General features: G+C 46.5%; 1 protein-coding gene across 10 annotated transcripts in view; it reads left to right on the top strand.

Annotated features, from left to right (window-relative positions):
- ANKRD6 (ankyrin repeat domain 6) overlaps nucleotides 1–21,926 on the top strand; it is a 183,818-nt gene that overhangs the window by 106,985 nt on the left and 54,907 nt on the right. For 5 of the 10 annotated variants that reach the window (XM_055535495.1, XM_055535498.1, XM_055535496.1 and 2 more), the window contains exon 2: nucleotides 13,160–13,423. In XM_055535495.1, coding sequence (XP_055391470.1) covers nucleotides 13,304–13,423 — 120 coding nt within the window. In that variant the 5' untranslated portion in view covers nucleotides 13,160–13,303. Of the gene's footprint in view, nucleotides 1–13,159; nucleotides 13,424–21,926 lie in introns of those variants that run through there. The other 5 variants (XM_055535497.1, XM_055535493.1, XM_055535494.1 and 2 more) reach the window with 1 other exon arrangement.

Here is a 21,926-nt window from a genome sequence, read left to right as displayed (position 1 = left end):
TTCATTGCTAGCTAGTGGAGCAGCTTCGTGTTTTGTTTTTTTTTGTGTGTGCAAAATTGGAAACTGACAGCCCGACGTGGCTTTCTCTCTGTGTCTCCTGTAGGGAGGCTGCGAGGATGCAGCCTGAGTCGGCTGCTAGCTAGAGCAACCCCACTGAGGGCGGCTCTCCATCCTCGTGCGTGAGCCATTGCTTCCTGGCATCCCAGTGTCTCCTTCCTGAAAGGGTGGGTGAAGGGTGCTTTATAGGACTATGTCATCAGTAGAACACTCTTAGACCCTGGAATCTCATTGTCCCTCAGACAGCAGTGAGGGACCCCTTGGCTACAGTATCATTTATACATGTTGAAGTGACATAATGGAGTCCTGGCTTTTGGCCAAGAAGGTATGGATGTGTGTGAGTGACTTTAAAAAAAGAGTCACAGCCTGTGATGTTGATTGACCCAGACAGGCCATTGGTAAAGAGTTACTAAGCATCCATTATGTATAAGGCATTTGTACTCATTTCCTGCGGCCACTGTAACAGATCACCACAAACTAACTGGCTTCCGACAACAGAATTTATTCTCCCACGTTCTGAAAGCCTGAAGTCTGAAATCAAGGCAAAATCTTCTGAGAAGGACACCTAGAATCAGGTTTGAAGGATAAGGAGGAGTTTGGGAAAGATCTAAAGGTCATTCTAAGCAAAAAGAACAGGGTGGTGCTTTCAAGGTGACCTGAGCACCCTTATGGCCAAGCGAGGGTACAGGATGGGTGGGTGGATGGGTCAGAAGAGCAGGTGGTGCAGACGGGCTGAGACCAGACCACGCATGGGTTTGTGTATCCCTGAACTTTGTGTTGGGGGACTGTGAGTCACTGAGGATTGTAGCAGAGGAAAAACACGATCACATTGTGCCATGCAAAGAACATTCTGACACCAGTGATCACATGCACTGAGGCAGGGGAGGGAATTGAGGCAGGGAGACCAACATGGCAGAACAGCTTCCACCTGCAAACTTTAGCTCTACAAACTCCAAGCCCCCTGGATGGTTTGTTTACACGAAACTATCTTTGTCAAGAGGAGAGGTCCGCAGACAAGGCAAAATAATTGGCACCAAAGGCCCAGACCCTAACCACCCAGCAGATCCCCACCACCCAGCAGACCCCTAATACCTAGAAGACCCCCACCACCCAGCAGACCCCCACCAGCCAGCAACCCCCACCACTCAGCAGACCCACCACTCAGCAAACCCCCACCACCCAGAAGACCCCTGCCCAGCAAACCCCATCACACAACAGACCCCCAGCACCCCCAGACCCCTCCCCAGCAAACCCCACCACTCAGCAAACCCCACCACTCAGCAGACCCCACCACCCAGCAGACCCCCAACTAGCAGACCCCACCACTCAGCAGACCCCACCACCCAGCAAACCCTCACCTAGCAGACCCCACCACTCAGAAGACCCCACCACTCAGCAGACCCCACCACCCAGCAGACCCCTGCTAGGCAGATAGGCACGGTGTCTATGGCTCCTCCCGCATTGCAGCTTAGCTGTCTGTACTCCGACTTTGCCATCTTGAAACAACTGGAGGAGAAGGCTGAGTTTCTCATGACTCCTTTTCTCCTAAAACTAATACATGAGAAAGGGGAACTTACCTGAAGTTGGCTCAGTGGTCTCTAAAAGGAGAGAGAATTTAACCACTGTTGGTTCAGTGGCTGTCTTTCCTGAGAGTCAAGCTTAAGTAATCCTCCCAACTCTCTGGTCAGGTTGGGCTGATCTCTACAAAGTTATCTTTTATCCAAGATACATTTCAGGCCAATATATATTCACTGTGAATCCTGAACACTAGTCTGGCTTTGGCTTCTAGCCAGTTCCTAGGCAAAAACTCATCTACAGAGGCAGATTCTATTAGGCAAGCAAAAACTTACATCACCTCTTTCATCTCAACTTCTCAGTTTAGAAGAATTTCAGAAAATACCTTCAGCATCCAGCTGGAGACCACTGTGGCAGTTCAGGTGAGAAATGATAACCGCCTGAGTGAAGGCCGGGGCAGTGCAGCTAGAGAAGAAAGAACAAGTCAAGAACAGTTAAGCAATAACCATACAGCCATGCTTAATATTTACTGAGCACTTTGTACGTGCCAGCCTATGGGATAGCGTATGTATTATCTCATTCAACCTTTGCAACAACCCAGTCAGTTAGGGATTATTATTCTCTCTGTTTTATACACAAGGAAGTGGGCTTAGAATCAAGTAGGTAATTTGCCCATTTTAAGCGGCAAAACTGGGATTTGAGCCCAGGAAATCTGACTTCAAAGCTTGCATTTTATTTTTTTTTTTAATTTTGTTTGTTTATTTATGGCTGCATCAGGTTTATGTTGCAGCATGCAGTATCTTTGCCGTGGCATGCGGGATCTTTCGTTGCCACTCGCAGACTTCTCTCTAGTTGCAGTACCTGGGCTTAGCTGCCCTGCGGCATGTGGGATCTTAGTTCCCTGACCAGGGATCGAACCCACCTCCCCTGTATTGCAAAGCGGATTCTTAACTACTGGACCACCAGAGAAGTCCCCAGAATTTGCATTTTAAATCTCTGTCTTACTGTCTCAAACCAGGAGGATTTGGTAAATTGTTGGATGTCAGGATGGGGAAAGAAGAATAAGAGGAAAGGGAGGGTGGTCCCAGATGAGGGAAACAGGCAGACACATGGAAAATGGGGCCCCTCACCAAAAAGGGGACACAGGGAAAGGAATGGGTTTGGACAGAAGAAATGGTGATTTGGCTGTTAGCATGTTGATGGGGAACATCTGAGTAAGATGTCTGGGTGTTTGGTAAATGGTTGGGTGTTTTAAAAAAAGGGAGCTTTAGAGAGTGATTGAGGCTAAAGAAAATTTGGAGCAATCCGTTTCTAGGCAGCAGAGGAGCGTGTGGGCAGCAGGTGTGGGGGATATGTCGGTACTGAGATCTTCTAGAGAGGAAAATGAGCAGAGAAGATTAATACGGGATAGAATCTCAGGACCTGCAACACTTATGGGACCAGTGAAAGAAGAGCCCTTGGATGAAGAAATAGTCCACGGAGCATGAGGAAGAGAGTGGGTCACGGAAGCCAGAGGAAAAGGAAGTGTGATGAAGAAGAGATGGTAGCAGCGTCTAATGCAACAGAGAAATCATGTAACATGAGAACTGAAGGTTACCCTTGTGCTTGGCAGCTAGTCAATGTAAAATCAGCTGTTACAATGCAGAAACTACAGCAGTTTCTGGGCTTCCCAGGTGGCGCTAGTGGTAAAGAACCCGCCTGCCAATACGGGAGACTTTAGAGACACAGGTTCAGTCTCTGGGTTGAGAAGATCCCCTGGAGGAAGGCACGTATTCTTGCCTGGAGAATCCCATGGACAGAGGAGCCTGGAGGGCTCCAGTCCATAGGGTCACACAGAGTCGGACATGACTAAAGCAACTTAGCATGCAGCACATCAGCTTCTTACAAAACTACACACGGTCCTACCGTATGATTCAGCAATTGTATTCCTTGGTATTTACCCAAATGAGATGAAGACTTATGTACACACAAAAATATGCATGTAGAGTTTTTAAATTGAAATATAGTTGACATATGTATCAGCACTATGTTAGTTTTAGGTGAACTGCACAGTGATTTGACGTTTACATACCTTATGAAATGATCAGCAAAATAAATCTAGTAACCATCTGCTGCTGCTAAGTCTCTTCAGTCGTGTCCGACTCTGTGCAACCTCATAGACAGCAGCCCACCAGGCTCCCCCGTCCCTGGGATTCTCCAGGTAAGAACACTGGAGTGGGTTGCCATTGCCTTCTCCAGTGCATGAAGGTGAAAAGTGAAACTGAAGTCGCTCAGTCGTGTCTGACTCTTCGCGACCCCATGGACTGCAGCCTACCAGGCTCCTCTGTCCATGGGATTTTCCAGGCAAGAGTACTAGGGTGGGGTGCCATTGCCTTCTCTGAGTAACCATCTATCCCTATACAAAACTACTACAATATTATCGATGATATTCCTTATCCTGTATATTACATCCCTGTGGCTTATTTACCCTTGGATGTTTATACCAGCTTTATCCATCATTGTGAAAGCTTGAAAGCAACCAAGATGTCTTGTAGTAGGTGAATAGTTAAACTCTGGTGCATCCATACTATCAAATATTATTCAGCACTTAAAGAGTTATCAAGCCATGAAAAGACAGGGAGGAACCTTCAATGCACATTACTAAGTGAAAAGAGCCAGCCTGGAAAGGTGACATATTGTATGATTCCAACTCTATGACATTCTGGAAAAAGCAACACTTTAGAGACAGTAGAAGGATCAGTGGCTGTCAAGGGCTGTGGGGGAGGGAGGGATGAATGGTGGAGCACTTATCCGGTGAAGCTCTTATGTATGATACTGTCATGGTGGGTATATGTTATTATACATTTGTGCAGACCCAAGGACCTGTACAGCACAGAGTGAACGCTATACAAACATGGGCTTTAGTTAATGAGTCAATATTGACTCATCAGTTATAACAAATGTACCACAGTAATATAAGATGTTAATAATAAGGGACACTGTGGTGAGTTCGAGGGCCAGAGTGTGGGTTAAGAGCTATAAGGAACCTCTTTATGCTTTCTGTTCAGTTTTTCTCTAAACCTAAAACTGCTCTAAAAAGTAAAGTGTATTAAGTAAAATTGAAAGAAAGAAGTGCAAAAGGAATTAAAAAAAGCAAAGGAAAGAAGAGAAAGCTGTATACATACTTGAAAGTGTAGCATGAACCCATAATTATGACTAATCCAATCTTGTGTGTTTGTGTTCCAAGCTGTATACAAATCTGACCAGTCTCTCTTCTTACCAACATCTAGGGTTCCCATCACACATGCAAGTTATAGTCCAGTGTCTTTGGCATGATGTGAAAATTCTTCCACAACCTGACTTTGCAGTGTCATCTGTGGTCTTTGCCTATGTGTTATAAGCTCCAGCTGCAGCGTCTCTCTTTTTATGTATATGTATTTTTATTTTTATTTTGGCTACACCAGGTCTTAGTTGCAGCAGGTGGGGCCTTCAGTCTTTGATGTTTGCAGCATGTGTGATTTAGTTCCTTGACCAGGGATTGAACCCAGGCCCCCTGCATTGGGAGCGTGGAGTCTTAGCCACTGGACCACTGGGGAAGTCCTGAAGCAAATCTCTTTGCTCCTCTTTCCTACACTTTCAGATGACTCTGCCATTTGTTCTTGGCTGTTTCCTCTGCTCATGCCCTCCCCCACTTCTCTCCCTAACAAAACCCTCTCCTCCAAGACCCAGCTCAACTATGACCTTCTCTGTAAGAACATTCCTGACCTCCTTTCACCCCAGCACACCAAGAAGGAAAGCTCTTGCTGAGTTCCCGTAGTTCTTTGTGACTATCTCTTCAATAAATGCTTCATACACTACAGAATCAACAACCCCAGCATCGGGGATGGTTTAGCAAGAAAACGGGGGGTAGAAAGAAGCCAGATCAAAGCAAGTTGGAGTGGGTAAGAGCTGTCATATGGATATATGACAGAGCCGGACTACTCTCTGAGGTTGGTTTTATTGTCATTTGGTATTGATTGTGGAGGGTCACCTTTAGCATTTGTGGGTTTTACCCAACAGAGGTTGAGGACAGTGAGAAGAAAACTCTGGGGGTGGCTATGGGGGGGGCTATAGTGCCGTCCAGCGCTGACACACCTGTCACTTGAGATTGGTAATTCCTAGGGTCCCAGGAGCTGCTGTCCTCTATTTTGAGGAGGAAGAGAGAGGGAAGAAGGAATCCATCCCCCAGTTGTTATCTCTTGGAGGTTTTGCAGCCATACCCTGCTTAATCTTTGGGGAAAGGAAAAAGGAAAAAGTCAACCCCCCAAAAAACAAAATACTAGTTGATTTAATTGGCACCTCCTCTATTTCTTGTGGGATGCACAGACTCCTGAAGACCAATTAATGCTTAGAAAAAGCAATTGATTATTAGCTTTTCTAGCATCTATTGAACAGACATTAAAGGCTAACTATGTTCTGGGAACTGTGTAGGCACTGGAGAAACAAGATAAACAAAATAGGGTTTCTGCCTTCAAGGAGTTCAGTGTAACCAGGAAGACCAACCTTGAGCCCATGCCAGCAAATGACAGAGTGAGGTGAGCTCAGGTCTTAGTCACTAGGGCCGCCATTACAAGGGACTGTAGGCTGGGTGGCTTCCCTGGCAAGAATTTATTTCTTGGTAGTTCTGAAGGCTGGAAGACCCTGATCAAAGTCCAGCAGAGTTTGGTTCTGATAAGGATCTTCCTGGCTTGCAGATGACTGCTTTTTTTGCTGTCCTTCCATGGCGTTTCCTATGAGCATGACTTGGAGGCAGGGGTGCAGGTATGAAAAGAGAGAGGCGGGGGAGAGAGTGAACATGGAGACTCTTTGGTGTCTCTCCTTAGAAGGACACTCATCCTATCAGATCAGGGCCCTACCCTTAGAACCTCATTTTACCTTGCTTATGCTTGTGTTCAGTCTGTAAGTCATTTCTGACTCTTTGCGACCCCATGGACTGTAGTCCACCAGGCTCCTCTGCTCATGGGATTTTCCAGGTAAGAAAGCTGGAGTGGGTTACCATTTCCTCCTCCAGGGGAATCTTTCCTGACCCAGGGATTGAACCCATGTCTCCTGCGTCTCCTGCATTGGCAGGAGGATTCTTTAGCACTGAGCCAGCTGGGAAGTCCTGTTTTACCTTAATTTCTAAATACAGTCACACTAAGGGCTTCAGTACATGAATTTGGGGGTGACACAAGTCAGCCCATAGCAGGGCTTACAGAAAACTGTAGGAGAACAGATCAGCGAGTGATCATCTTGTCGCAGGGGAGATGGAGCAGCAGAAGGCTCGTGAGTGGATGGCACTGCATCTGGATTGTGGGGCATTTGCTATGTGATGTGAGTACCCAGCCCCAACTTGGCAGCTCTGGTGATCTAGCAGCACCAGACAACCAAAAAGTAATTATCGTTGCCCTATGTAAAACGGAGAGGTTTCTACATCACAAGCCTCCTCTCAGTCCCATCTTTATTCAGTGGTGTATCCTTGTACCGCCGGTAGTATTTTGACATTTGCCAGCAGCTTTTCTTGATGGTGGGGTATGTCATAGGCTTCCTGAATAGTATCCAGATGTCACTCAACTTTCACTGCAACAACCTCTCTATGTCTCCTGTGGAGGTGATTATTTGAAAAATCCAGTAAATGTTAGATTCAGAAGAGAGTAGTTACTGTACGTGAGATATTCTCAGGAAATCACCATACCTGTTCCTTAGCCGTGATGGGCTTGCTCAAAACTTGCCTTTCTGTCCCTGCCTTTTGCAGACAGCACGTGTGAACACCAGGCTCGTGAGCAACCAGTGTTGTCCTGTCCTCGTTAACAGTGTTGTGTTGAGGGTCCCTGACTCTGGAGTCGGTTTCTCAGAAGGAAATGTCCCAGGGCCTCTGAGCAGATGAACCACTCCTTGCTTTATACTTCTGTCGCATTCAGTGTATGGTTCTCAGCTGGCATCTGGCCTTTTGGGCCATGATCAAGGCTGATCGGGGCCAGATGATGGGTTTCTTCAAAGTAGGGGACGCGTCACATGCATCTGTGTTCTAAGCTCATTGGTCCTCCAGTAGCGGTTGCAGTAACCCAGCAGTGATCACTTTTGGCTAAACTAGTATAAAGGTCTTGCATTAAAAATAGGAATGTCATTCTACAGGCATTTGGTCTCCCCAGGGAATTCATTCTTGCTGCAGCACACCAGCCGCGGTTGCTAGCTATTTTCCTGCCCTTGGTATAAGCCGAACACGGGCCAAAGCAGAATCAGCCCCCTGCCCATAGGAGCTGCTGCCCTTGGGGAAATGGGGGCAGGGTTTTGGGCAGAAAGGGTATTCAGAGGGTTCCTGTTGATAGTCATTTTCCCATCTCCAGGACCAACAATTCTGGCTTTAGGAATGAGGGGAAAAAATAGTAATATTAGCACAAGTCAAACTCAAACCACTCTTCCTTTCTGTGATTACTCAAGTTGGGAAGTTGGTTTTCTGCTGCTTCAACAAGTGGTCTGGAAGACGCACCTGTGATGTAGAGGGCCATTGATAGCCCTTGAAAGAGCTCCCTGCCTTCTCCCTTCCCCTTTTCCTGCAGAGACTCTGTTCAGAGGAGGATTTCTGAGACAAACTATCAGTTCACAAACACTGGGAACAGTTTCTCAACCAGCCCCTAGTCTCCTGTGCTGCTGCGGTCCCTGTGTTGGAACCCTCTGCCTAAAGGGCTGGGTTGGGAGAGTCTCTGGGTCTCTGCTGTTCCCACAGAGCGAACATCTCCCTAATTGCTGTCCTAAAGACAGTTCCTTACAGATTTCAACTCTTCTCGTATCCCCCCTCCTTTACAACCTGTGCATTCATCTCTGTTTTACTGCTGAAAGAATGCAGACTTCGTTTCTCTGTCGTCTGAACATCATTGACAAGCATTCCACCCATCTGTGAATTATTCCCTGACTCTCTGATCAGAGCAGTGTTACAGGTCCTCTGCCGGCAGGAGGGAGCAGTCCAACAAAATCTGAAGACCCAGGACTTTGAGAAGCTGTGCCGGGCAGACTAGGAAGCCACAAAACATTGCTAGCTGGATGGATGTCCTAGTATGCTTTTCCATGTGATCTGGCCGGTGTTGGCTGAGGAAGCTCAAGGGGAAAAGGCAGCGAGCATTGTAACGTAAATCACTGCGGACCCTTGGGCGTGACAGTGCTAGGAAGCTAATGATCTCCAAGAAAGAACTGACCGTGATTTTTCCAGCAACAGATCACGATGTAGAACGGGGAGGACAGACCCCCAGATGTGAGTACAATCTCTCCTCAACACAGGGTTTGGACCAGTAGAAGCACAGAGAGTTATCTTAACTGATGGTGCACCCTAACCAGAGTGCCTGCGGACCATCTCTGGGTGGGCTGTGCGTAATGCTTGGCTGGGACTTTTGTGTGCAGATTTCTTCTAAAATATTTTTTGCCTTGTTAGGAGACTGAATGCAGTGGCTTTGAGATATCGGTACCAGGGGACCTTGTTATAAATCTTCAAGAAAACCCCATAGACCTTTTGCTATAAAAAGAAAAGGGATCACATCACAGACCAAGCAGCCGTGTGGCCCCCTGGCATTTGATGAGAGACAAAAGCACTGATGAATTGGAAAGCAATAGAAAATGGGGCAGTGGGCCGGGAGGAAGGAGAGAAATCTTAGGGAGCTAAATTCCTTTCTCAATTCATGATGCTTATTGCATATTTATGATCGTGCATTTATTTCCTTTCTGCTTAAAGAACTGGCAGCTTGTTTGCATTTAAGGTTTTTCTCCTGTGAAAAATGCTGTGAAAGTGACAAAGAGGGATGTGATTGACAGACTTGGGGCAGAAATTCCTCACCGCCAGCAATGGGAAGTGTCTTGGATAATAGCTGGGAGCGAAAGCTCACATTTAATGAGGGAATGGGGCTCTGCAGCCTGGGTACCCAACAGGTTGGCAATAACTCTTTGATTGCAGACTGCTCACCATCCCTCTCTATTCCTCTGCCTTTCCTACTCACTACTGGGGGTCCAACATCCTCCTTACCCCTCTTGCCAGCCCAGTCCCTTCCGCCTGGTCTGATTTGTCAGTTCAGAGGTATCAGAGGAAAGGAGAGTATCTCCTCACTGCAGAAGCATGGGGATCATTGTTCTGGAAGAGAGGTCGGGATACCCAAGATGTTGGGCAATGACCATGAGAGAGGTGGAGAGGAAAATGAGCCCAGGGTGGAAGTCGCAAAGGAAGACTCGGCCACTTTGATCCCTCCCTCCGCCCCGCTCTGCTGTGTGTCCGTGAAAATGCAGCTGAATGCTGGAGGTCCTTTCAGTGAGGCAATTACTGGATTTAAATTGAGTGTGAACTTGAGATCCCCAAGGTATGTGGGTGCATCCCTGTGGGATACAGGGACTATGCTAACAGCACAGTAGAAACCAGGAACCTGGAATTCTGTTCCTGCTTTTGCAGGCAGTTTTCGGTGCCCCTCTGGTGGTGGTGGGGGAGATGCAAAATCCCACGAGAGACCTGTCCTAGAGGCACCCTCAGCCTTAGGCAGGCTGTGCATTGGCTGTGGTGGAGGGGGTGGATTGGGGTGGGGCATTTCATTCTTAAGTAGATGCCATTGAAATTTTTTTTCTTGTAATAAATGACATTTCTACTTGGCCAACATTTTCTCAGAAATGTAGTGTCTCTCCCTATTTTTTTTAAAAAAAGGAATAATAATGTGTGCTGGATTTGTAAAGCGCTGTTTACCAAAGGTAATCACGGGCTATCTCAGTAGCTTGCAACCATGGCAATCAGTGTACCTCAGCTTTTGTCTCAGTGTCTGCGAGGCAGAATTTATTGCATGGGACAGAAGAGAGGGAGGGAACGACTGTTAGCACAGACAGGCCCGCTGACCCGTGCTTCCGTTGCTGGGGAGACCGGACGGCACTGCTGGTCTGCAGCTCGTGACCTCAGCTGATGGCCTGCAAGGAGATATTTATCCACAGGAGTTATTAGCTGCGGAGTGAAGTGGTGAAATTGTAGCCATGATGATAATATTTGTATGAACTGGGAATTGTACACAAGACTCACGAATGGTCGTCACAGGAAAGGTTTGGGAAGGTGGGGGTGGCCTTGTAGGTCGTGTGCACAGAAATAACAAGTGAGTCAATGAAGAAGAATGTGGTTGTGGAAGCAAGAGCATTTAGGAAGCCAGGGCTAATTTTCTTCATTTTCATGCCATTGGGTCCTGGAGCGCTTCTGCAGGGTTGGGGCAGACAGAGCAGAAGCTCCATGTAATTGGTGTGAAGATAGCACGCTTTACCTGAATACAGAGAGACAGCATACAGTATCCTGTGTTGACAAAAGCCACTAAAAGCACTCCCAGACAGGGCGACATTCTGGGAAACATAAAGCCCAAGCTTCAGTCTTTCAGGGTGACCCTGGGAATTTCCAGAGGCTTTTCCAGCTCCATTTCTGTTTTTCATCTCAACTTTATTCTTTCATTGGCTTTTCATTCAACAAAGATTTCAGGTTCATCCCAGAGATTTCTGACCCTGGCGGAGGGAAGGGGTCTCCTGTTTGTTCCTTCTCCAGGTTTGTTGCACTTCTGATGAGCCTGGTGAGCAGAACAGCATGTGAGGGTTCCTTCTGCCTCTTTTCATGCCTTTTTTTTTTTTTTTTTTTTTGATGCCTTGCTTCGTGGCTTGTGGGATCTTAGTTCCTAGACCAGGAATTGAACCCGAGCCCTTGAAAGAGAAAGCATAGAGTCCTGACCATTAGACTGCAAGGGAACTCCCTTTCCTTGCTATTCTTTACCCACACTTTGGACAACAGATGGATGATGGAAATTTGGTCATTTGCAAACTGAGCAGGGGCTTCCTGGGTGGCGCTTGTGGTAAAGAACCTACTTGCCAATGCAGGAGATATAAGAGATTCAGGTTCGATCCTTAGATTAGGAAGATCCCCTGGAGGAGAGCATGGCAACTCACTCCAGTATTCTTGCCTGGAGGATCCCCATGGACAGAGGAACCTGGCAGGCTATAGTCCATAGGGTTGTAAAGAGCTGGACACACGACTGGAGCGACTTAGCACAGCACAGCGTAAGCTGAGCAGGGATAAGAATAACCTTTCTGAAGTTGTACTAGTTGCATTTGACCAATGATTTCACATAATAAAATACTGTCTTTAGTCCCCACAGTCCTGTTGTTCTCCCAGCCACCTGGAGTGTTTGGTGACATGGCCCCACCTGGATGTCAAGGTGAAGGAGAATCAGAGCCAATTCCTTACTCTTTAGAGAGTGAGAGGAGCGTGGGGTTTGCCTGGAAACCACTGTAAAGAAGGTCTGTACCTTCTGGGTCTTCAAAATTAAAATGTGTGGTAGGATCATATGCTACAGTATTTTCTTTCCATAGCCCATGTTGGTATTTTTAATAAGTACATTTGAAGACAAAAAGAGGCCCATACTTTCTGCTGTCCTGGTAGGAATGGGCCACAGAGTCTTAAGCATTCCTTTGGCCCCCAAAACCTTCACCTTTGGCCCCCAAAACCTTCACCTTTGGCCCCCAAAACCTTCACCTTTGGCGTAACACCAGTGGTTTTGGTTTGCTCTTATAGTGGCCCAGGGCTCCCAGGAGGAGTCAGTGTTTAAAATCCTGTTCATTTGGCATTTGGTGGAAAGATGGGTTTCAGTTTACCACTAGTACTACCCCCAGATCAGTGCTCTGAGTGCACAAACCTGTGGGCGGTTTGTGTTGGCACAACCCCTCCCTAGAGTAACTGTGCATGCTAAGTCACTTCAGTTGTGTCTGACTCTTTGTGACCCTATGGACTGTAGCCCACCAGGCTTCTCTGTCCATGGGATTCTCCAGGCAAGAATAGTGGAGTGGGTTGCCATACTGTCCTCCAGGGGATCGTCCCAGCCCAGGAATCGAACCTGAATCTCTTATGTCTCCTGCATTGGCAAACAGATTCTTTACCACTAGCACCCCCTGGGAAGCCCCAATAGTGGCTGTAGCATCTGTTCATTGCAGCAGTTATTGGCCAGGGGATGGCCCGGGCCTGCTCCCAGCTCTCCAACTGTTCCAGAACTCAGGAACTTGCACTCTGAACAGTGAGAAAAGGATGGAATGGCAGAAAATGCTGGGAGAAAAGTCCATGGATATAATCCTGCCCTCAGGGTCTCTGTGGTCTGTGGTCCATGGGCACCCAACCAGGCCAGGGGAATAGGCATGTTGGCCTTGGTGAACCCACAGAGCACAGTCCAGAGGGCCCTTTGTGGTCACCTTCAGTGTAGTTTCCTGCAGAGGGTGAGCCTGGAAACCAGGCTACATTCAGGGGATTTCATCGGGTCTCTGAGACCCTCTGTTATCTGCAGAGCAGACATTGCAGTTCTAGCCCTATTGGTCAGGAGGCAGTGGGGGGTGAGGGGTGGGGGATAGGGTGGGGTGGTTCAGCACCCTCTTTGCCTTCCACTTGCAAGTTAAGGGTTTGCTCTGCAGAGGGTGCTTCCTGAGTGTCCTGTCTCCCTCAGTTCCCCTTCCCAGCAGCGAGCGATCAACAGATCCCCTAAAACCAGGGCGGAGAGATGTGGCCTGTCCCAGGTGCTGAATGGCGCTGATGGCAGCTTTGTTCTGTAACCCCCAGGTCCCGAAGATGGCATAGTGGCAAAGTCACCTTCCGATGATCAGAGCGTCTTTACCCGAGGGTGCCTGCCTGGGCCCGTGATGTCGTGTTGAGCCGAAGGAACTTGTCTACCACTTCCCCGAAAACGTCTTTCTCTCCTAATTCATGAGCCAGCAGGATGCGGTCGCCGCGCTTTCAGAACGCCTGCTCATAGCTGCGTACAAAGGCCAGACGGAGAATGTGGTTCAGCTCATCAACAAGGGCGCCAAGGTAGCAGTTACCAAGGTAACGAGAGAGTAAACACTTAGCTATTCCCTGGGGAAAAGCCCATGTCTTAACCATGGTCCGTAAAACTGTTGTGTTTGGTTCACAGTCTTCAAAGAACTGGCTTTTTCCCCCCCAGTGATGGAGGTTTGGGGAGAAAGAAGAAGGATTAAAAATACTTTCATTGCTGTCTTTCAAATGGAGCCACTTGTAATTAGCATTTGGCCCTCTTAAAATCACAGTGGTTCGTGGGGTCGCAGAGTCAGGGGCAACAGTGGCTGTGCACACACAGCACAGAATCACAGAGTGGCTTTTTCCCACTTCTTTAGCCAAATAGACAAGACATCTCTCTGGAGAAGTTGGGGCACAAAAACTGACTGGGTAGAGTGTTTACATGGGAATGACATTAAGCCTCTTGGAGAGATTTGTGGACGGCTCAGCCACTCCAACCTGCAGAACCTTGTTGCTCTCGTCTGAACAATCTTGGGCTTGGACCAGGTGACCCTCAACCTCTTTGGACTGATTTCACTCAGGTCAGTGAGATGTGTAGCAAGCTTTGGAGGGCACTCCTGACTCCTCATCAACAGATGACACACAGGACCAGGGGCAGCTTTGTAGCAAAACTGCTGCTGCTGCTAAGTCACTTCAGTCGTGTCTGACTCTGTGCAACCCCATAGACGGCAGCCTACCAGGCTCCCCCATCCCTGGGATTCTCCAGGCAAGAACACTGGAGTGGGTTGCCATTTCCTTCTCCAATGCAGGAAAGTGGAAAGTGAAAGTGAAGTCGCTCAGTCGTGTCCGACTCTTAGCGACCCCATGGACTGCAGCCTACCAGGCTCCTCTGTCCATGGGATTTTCCAGGCAAGAGTACTGGAGTGGGCTGCCATTGCCTTCTCCGACTGAGGTCAGGCCAATTCTGCCTTGTAAGGTGACAGGTGCAAATCCATGGATGACATAATACTGATGGCAAAACTTAGTATTGCTCCGACCACTGTATAGGACCTCTTAGAAGAGATTCTCTTTGCACCCCCACTTTAGGGATGAGGAAACTGAGGCATAGAAAGATTGTTGTAACTTCAAGGCCCAGGGGCCCCCACCTGCTGATTGGCAGAACCACAACTTGGACCCCGTCATGGCTCCAAAGCAACCCTCCCCGCCACCCACCCCACCTCCCCCGGCTCCAGACCATCACCCAGAGGGAGCTCTGGAGAGAGGCGGAGATTCGTCTTTCAAACAGTAATGTCTGTTAACCTCTGACCTCCTGTGGCAAAGATTAGCCAGCTCACATTTTCAGTTACTCCTGTGCAATCTCCATATTTCATGCTTCTGACGTGTGCTTTTTCCAGCACCACCAGGCAGTTAACTCAGTTAACTCAGTTCTGATGGTGTCTCTCTGAAGAGAGCATCAGATCTCACGGGCTGAGGACTCAGTCCCACAAAACACCCCACCCCTCACGCCAGCCCCTGACACCAGCTGCAAGGCCAGGTTGTCTTCTGTGCTTCTGACTGACTGGCTAGAAATCAGAGGCTTCCATGACCCTCCTTGGGTTGAATTAATTTACTTAAGCAGCTCACAGAAATCAGGAAAACATTTTACTTACTAGATTACCAGATTTTTATAAAAAGATACAACCCAGGAACAACCAGATGAAAGAGATGCAGAGGGCAAGGTGTGGGGAGAGGGCGCTGGGCTTCCTCCCCCTTTAAGCGCACCATCCTTTCAGCACCTCTGTGTGTCCACCAACCCAGGAGTTCCCTGAACTCTGTCCTTTAGGTTTTATGGAGGCTTCATTACATAGATGTTGTTGACTAAATCATTGGCATTGGTGATTGACCACTGCCAGCCCCTTCGCCTTCCTGGAGGTCAGTTCAGTCACTCAGTCATGTCTGACTCTTTGCGACCCCATGGACTGCAGCACGCCAGGCTTCCCTGTCCATCACCAACTCCCGGAGCTTATTCAAATTCATGTCCATCGAGTCAGTGATGCCGTCCAACCATCTTATCCTCTCTTGTCCCCTTCTCCTCCTGCCTTCAATCTTTCCCAGCATCAGGGTCTTTTCCAATGAGTCACTTCTTTGCATCAGGTGGCCAGAGTATTGGAGTTTCAGCTTCAGCATCAGTCCTTCCAATTTCCTTTAGGATGGATTGGTTGGATCTCCTTGCAGTCCAAGGGACTCTCAAGAGTCTTCTCCAACACCACAGTTAAAAATCATCAGTTCTTCAGTGCTCAGCTTTCTTTACAATCCAGCTCTCACATCCATACTGGAAAAACATAGCTTTGACTAGATAGACCTTTGTTGGCAAAGTAATGTCTCTCCTTTTTAATATGCTGTCTAGGTTGGTCATAGCATTTCTTCCAAGGAGCAAGCGTCTTTTAATTTCATGGCTGCAATCACCATCTGCAGTGATTTTGGAGCCCAAGAAAATAGTCTGTCACTGTTTCCATTGTTTCCCCATCTGTTTGCCATGAAGTGATGGGACCAGATGCCATGATCTTAGTTTTCTGAATGCTAAGTTTTAAGCCAGCTTTTTCACTCTACTCTTTCACTTTCATCAAGAGGCTCTTTAGTTCTTTGCTTTCTGCCATAAGGGTGGTATCATCTGCATATCTGAGGTTATTGATATTTCTCCCGGAAATCTTAATTCCAACTTGTACTTCATCCAGCCCAGCATTTCTCATGATGTACTCTCATGATGTACTTATAAGTTAAATAAGCAGGGTGACAATATACAGCCTTGACATGCTTCTTTCCCAATTTTGAACCAGTCTTTTGTTCATGTCCAGTTCTAACTGTTGCTTCTTGACCAGCATAAGGATTTCTCAGGAGGCAGGTAAGGTGATCTGGTATTCCCATCTCTTGAAGAATTTTCCGCAGTTTGTTGTGATCCACACAGTCAAACGCTTTGGCATAGTCAATAAAGCAGAAGTAGATGTTTCTCTGGAAGTCTTTTGCTTTTTCAGTGATCCAATAGATGTTGGCAATTTGATCTCTGAAGGTCAGGAAAGTGCAACTGAAAGTTCCAACCTCCAATCACTGTTGGTTCCTCTGGCAACCCATCCTTAGGGCTTTCCATCACTCAGTGCTCAGTTGTGTCTGACTCTTGGTGACCCTGTGGACTGTAGTCACCAAGCTCTTCTGTCCCTAGGATTTTCCAGGCAAAATACTGGAGTGGGTTGCCATTTCCTACTCCAGAGGATCTTCCCAACTCAGGGATCAAAGCTGCGTCTCTTGCGTCTCCTGCATTGGCAGGCCGATTCTTCACCACTGCACCACCTGGGAAGCCCAGGGCTTTTCATAAGTTATCGTGTTAACATAAATTCAGGTGTGGTTCAAAGGGATTTATTATGAATAGAACACTCCCTTCACATTTATGGCCCTGGAGCTATTTCAGGAACTGACAGAAGACCAACTATAAGAACAAGAGATGCTCCCATTGCTCTCATTACTCAGGAAATTTCAAGGAGCTGTAAGGAGCTATAAGCCAAGAGTGGAGACTAAGAGCAAATATATTCTTCTTATTATAAGTCACAATCACAATGCTGGTCTAGAGAGAGAAAATCTTTGGCTACTGAAAGGTCTCCCGTTGGCCTAGCAGCACTCTGAGCTAGGTGGTGACAAGATTGTGTGGAATCCAGAGTGAACCTTCGCTCAGGCCCCAGCATGGTCACCCCACAGCTCTTCAGGCCCCAGGCAGTCACACATGGGAGAAAGTGCAAGAACTCTGTAGTTAGGGCACATGTGCACACATTTTAACTTTGCTATGTTTGCTAATTCTGCAAGTTGCTTACCTTCTTCGAGCCTCAATTTTCTTATCTGTAAAATGGGTATAAAAATACCAACTTTTCAGAATTATTGTAATAGTAACTTATTAAAGCTGTTAACACATAGTCTGCAGTTTCTTTTCTAAAAATTAAAAAGATTTTTTTTGTTTATTTGGCTGTGCCAGGTCTTAGTTGTGGCATTTGGGATCTTTAGTTGTGGCACATGGGATCACGTTCCCTGACCAGGGATGGGACCCAGACCCGTAAACCGGGAGCTCAGAGGCTTAGCCACTGAACCACCAGGGAAGTCCCTGCAAATTCTCTTTTCTAAACAGACTTGTTTTGCTCTTTAAAAAACAGCTTTATTGAAGTATAACTTGCATGCCAAAAAATTTACCCATTATAAGTGTGAAATTCAATAATTTTGAATGTATTTGCAGAGTTGTGCAACCATCACCGTGTTCTAGGGTTTTAAAATTCTTATTTCTTTTTGGCTGTGCTGGGTCTTCACCGCCTTGCTTGGGCTTTTTCCAGCTGCGGTGAGCCCGGCCGCCCTCTAGTTGTGGTGCTGTCCCTCCCGGCCCCACCTCCCTGGGGTTCACTGCAGAGTGGATGGGCAGAAAACAGCAGGTGGCAACATGGAGGGGCACAATACGGAGGGAAAGGAAGAAAGTGAGGGAGCAAGCGAAGCGAACTAGAGACCCTCTGCAAACTTCCTAATACCATGTGTATCTAATTCATATAAAATATTACCTTTGCATATAAGTTTATGCACAAAGAACTTAGGAAAGAGTTGCATTTATATTGACCAGTTACAGCCATTGATAAATGAAAAAGGCAAGTATCAAAGTAGTATGTGATAGGTATAGTCCGATACATTTTGGTTAAAACACAAATCCACTGCTCCCTGGAAACATGTTTGTGTTTGTGTGAGCATGGAGGAAAACGGGGGGGGGGAACACAAGACTCTGTTGATGCTGGTTCCCTGGTGGACAAGAGGATTAGCTTTGCTTCTTAAGATGTTTCCATTGTATTATTCTGCTTATTAAAACAAGCATATATCACTTTAGTAATTTGTGAAACATGAAATCAAGTTTAGAAATATGTGTTGAGTGTCTGTGCCTGCACTGGACCTGTGCTGTATATTTAGCACCTCATTGAAATCCTCACAGCTCAGAAAGCCTGTGCCCTTATCTGTGTGATACTTAAAAGGAAAGAGGGGTATTGAGCAGGAAGATACTCTAGCAATTAAATTACTTCCCTGGTGGCTCAGACATAAAAAATCTGCCTGCAATGCAGGAGCCCAGTGTTCAATCCCAGATTGGGAAGATCCCCTGGAGGAGGGCATGGCAACCCACTCCAGTATTCTTGCCTGGAGAATTCCATGGACAGAGGAGCCTGGCGGGCTATAGTCCATCGAGGGTCGGACTCGACTGAGCAGAGAAATCAACCAGCCTGGGCAGGAACCAACCCGTCTGGCTGAGGCTCACACTTAGGACAGCACCTGAGCTGTTCCTTCAGGGACCCCTCCCAGCTGCTTCTCCCCATCAGGGCACACAGGGAAAGAGGCCATCATGTGGCAGGGACTTTTGCCATTGGGACTTCTCTTTCTCCATCCCCAGTACCACACTTAAGCCATTGCCAGGGTTTTTAAGCAGTGTCAGAAATTCCTGGCCAAGGAAATGTAGTGCAGAGGGTGTGAGCATGGACCTAGGAGCCAGACTCGCCTGGGATCAAATGTGAGCATACTTACTAGCTCTGTAATCTCGATCCCTTTCTGATTCACATCGTCACCATTAAAATGAGGATAAAGTAATACCTAGGCTATCTCATGTGGTTGTTTCAACAGTAACTGAATTAATATACACAAGGGACTTAGAACGGCACTTGGCATGTGGCACGAGTTGAATGTGGTCATTGTTATGAGGTGGTCCTGATGATGCAACAGCCAGCATCTTATGGTCTGAGAGTCAGGGTCTGAGCACCAGGCAGAGAGTCTTGAGCAGAGGACACAGGCTGGTCAATGTCCTCATCTGAAAAATGAGGCTAACCCCCACCTTGGGGGGTTGCTATGAGGATTAAATGAGATCATAGCTGTGGAGTGCGGTGTCCAGCATTGAATGAAGAGAGAACTCTGCTTCTGTCTTGCCTGTCTGTGTGCAGTGATGACTTGCCAGGTCTCTACAATTGGCAAGAGCCAGTTCCTTAAAGTAAACCCCCCCCCATCCAACCTGCTGAATTGATGAACATATTGGGGAATGCTATTCAACAACAGGAAGGACTGAGCTACCAGCAGAGGAAAGAGCATGAATGACTCTCAAAGCCATGTGCATTTTGAAGCCAGACACAAAAGGCCGCATGCAATGTGATTCCCTTTATATAGCTTTCCTGTTGTTGTTCAGTCGATAAGTCATATCCAACTCTTTGTGACCCCCTGGACTGCAACATGCCAGGCTCCCCGTCCTTCACTATCTCGCAGAGTTTGTTCAAACTCATGTCTATTGAGTCAGTGATGCTGTTTATCTAATTCTGTCTAACATGCTATCTAACCATTGACTTTACCATCTTTATCTAACATGCTATTTAACCATTGACTTTTTCAGTTCAGTTCAGTCGCTTAGTTGTGTCCAACTCTTGTGACCCCATGGACTGTAGCACACCAGGCTTCCCTGTCCATCACCAACTCCCAGAGCTTGTTCAAACTCATGTCCATGGAGTCTGTGATGCCATCCAACTATCTCATCCTCTGTTGTCTCCTTCTCCTCTTGCCTTCAATCTTTCCCAGCATCAGGGTCTTTTCTAGTGAGTTGGCTCTTTGCATCAGGTGAACAAAGTATTGGAGCTTCGGGTTCAGCATCAGTCCTTCCAATGAACAATCAGGGCTGATTTCCTTAAGGATTGACTGGTTTGATCTCCTTGCTGTCCAGGGGACTCTCAAGAGTATTCTCCAACACCACAGTTATAAGGCATCAATTCTTCAACTCTCACCTTTCTTTATGGTCCAGCTCTCACATCCATACATGACTACTGGAAAAACCATAGCTTTGAGTAGATGGATCTTTGTCAGTAAAGTAATGTCTCTGCTTTTATTTTTATTTTTTTTTTAATGTCTCTGCTTTTAAATCTGCTAAGTTGGTCATAGCTTTTCTTCCAAGGAGCAAGCGTCTTTTAATTTCATGGCTCCAATCATCATCTGCAGTGATTTTGGAGCCCAAGAAAATAAAAGTCTGTCACCATTTCCGTTGTTTCCCCATCTATTTGCCATGAAGTGATGGAACTAGATGCCATAATCTTCATTTTTTTGAATGTTGAGTTTTAAGCTAGTTTATTCACTCTTCTCTTTCACTTTTATCAAGGGGCTCTTTAGTTCCTCTTCACTTGCTGTCATAAGGGTGGTGTCATCTGCATATGTGAAGTTATTGCTATTTCTCCCTGAAGAATCAAAACTGTAGGAACAGAAAATAGATGAGTGATTGCTAGGGACCAGGGATGATGGAAAGAGATGACTGGGGAAAAAAAAGCGAGTGGGAATTTTGGGAAGGAAATGAAATTCTCTAAATTGCTTACACTAGTGATTTTGTATGATTCTATACATTGATCCAAACACATCAAACTGAATACCTAAAAAGGATGAATTTTATTGAATGTTAATTATGCCTTGATTTTTTTAATAGTTGTTCTAAATATAATCATTATTATGTAAGGAAATAAACTTAAAAGGGTTTAATATCATTTGTTTGAGAGGGGGAAATTTCCCCATACCCTCCCCCCTAAATTTTTTAGTTTGGTCTAATAATTAAATTGACACAAGACAGAGTAACAGGAGAAAAAAAAAATAACTTAATTCACACACACAGAGGTGTCATAGAAATGGGACACCCCTACCCACCTGCCCCAAAGTGACCAAAGCAGTTTGTTTATGTGTCATTTTTAGACAAAGAAACAATTGTCTGTGAAAGTGTAACAAAACAAAGGGGCTTGTGTTTGGGGTAGCAGACTCATGAAGAAACTTGCTTATACTAAAGCGTCCTTAGCCTAGAATTCTCTAGCTCTGTTGGTAAGGATGCTTTTTGTCCTCCCGGTTTATAGGGAGGATTCCTTCATGTAGATTTATTTCCTGCTTGCAGAGGGAAAGAGCAGGGGTCAGCATGTCTTTTAACAGTATTTTCCCCCACCGGCCGTTTCTCAGGTAGCTTTAATTCAAAATAATCAATGTGCACTGAGGCATACTTCGGGCAGCCTGTTCTGGGCCTCGGCACATTCATAGGTTTGTGGCTCCTGTGGAGGTTTCACATCAGGGCTCCCATTACTAGTGAACAACTACGCTCCAATAAATATAAACTTTAAACTTTTAAAAAGAGAGATGCAAATGGTTTGAGTTTAGTAACTTTCCCAAGCATGACACTTGATCATGTCTGCAGAAATTAAGATGTGCAGGGCTGGTAGATACTTTCCGACAGCCTGTCCCAAGAAAAGGCTTGAGCTGATGGATGATATACATTCGCAGCCTGGAGAAACGCAGCCGAAACAGTGAAAACCAAGGATTTTTTTGTTGTTTGTTCATTTGCTTTGGTTTTGAATCTGTGGAAGTGTGTTTAATATTGGACTTACTGGAATGAGGGCCTTTTGGTCTGTGGTCCTTTCCTAAAAGCTGCCAGTCCCCAAGAGGCAGGCAATGGGAGAAGCAGACGCTTACAAGGTCCTTGGTTAGGTGAAAGTGTCCACTTGAGAGAATGTGTTGTCTGTCATAGGCTTCTTCC

Source organism: Bubalus kerabau, chromosome 9 (genome assembly GCF_029407905.1).
Source record: "Bubalus kerabau isolate K-KA32 ecotype Philippines breed swamp buffalo chromosome 9, PCC_UOA_SB_1v2, whole genome shotgun sequence".
NCBI lineage: Eukaryota > Metazoa > Chordata > Mammalia > Artiodactyla > Bovidae > Bubalus > Bubalus kerabau.
The sequence above is the reverse complement of the archived record's forward strand: the minus strand, read 5'-3'. Positions and strand labels throughout refer to the sequence as shown.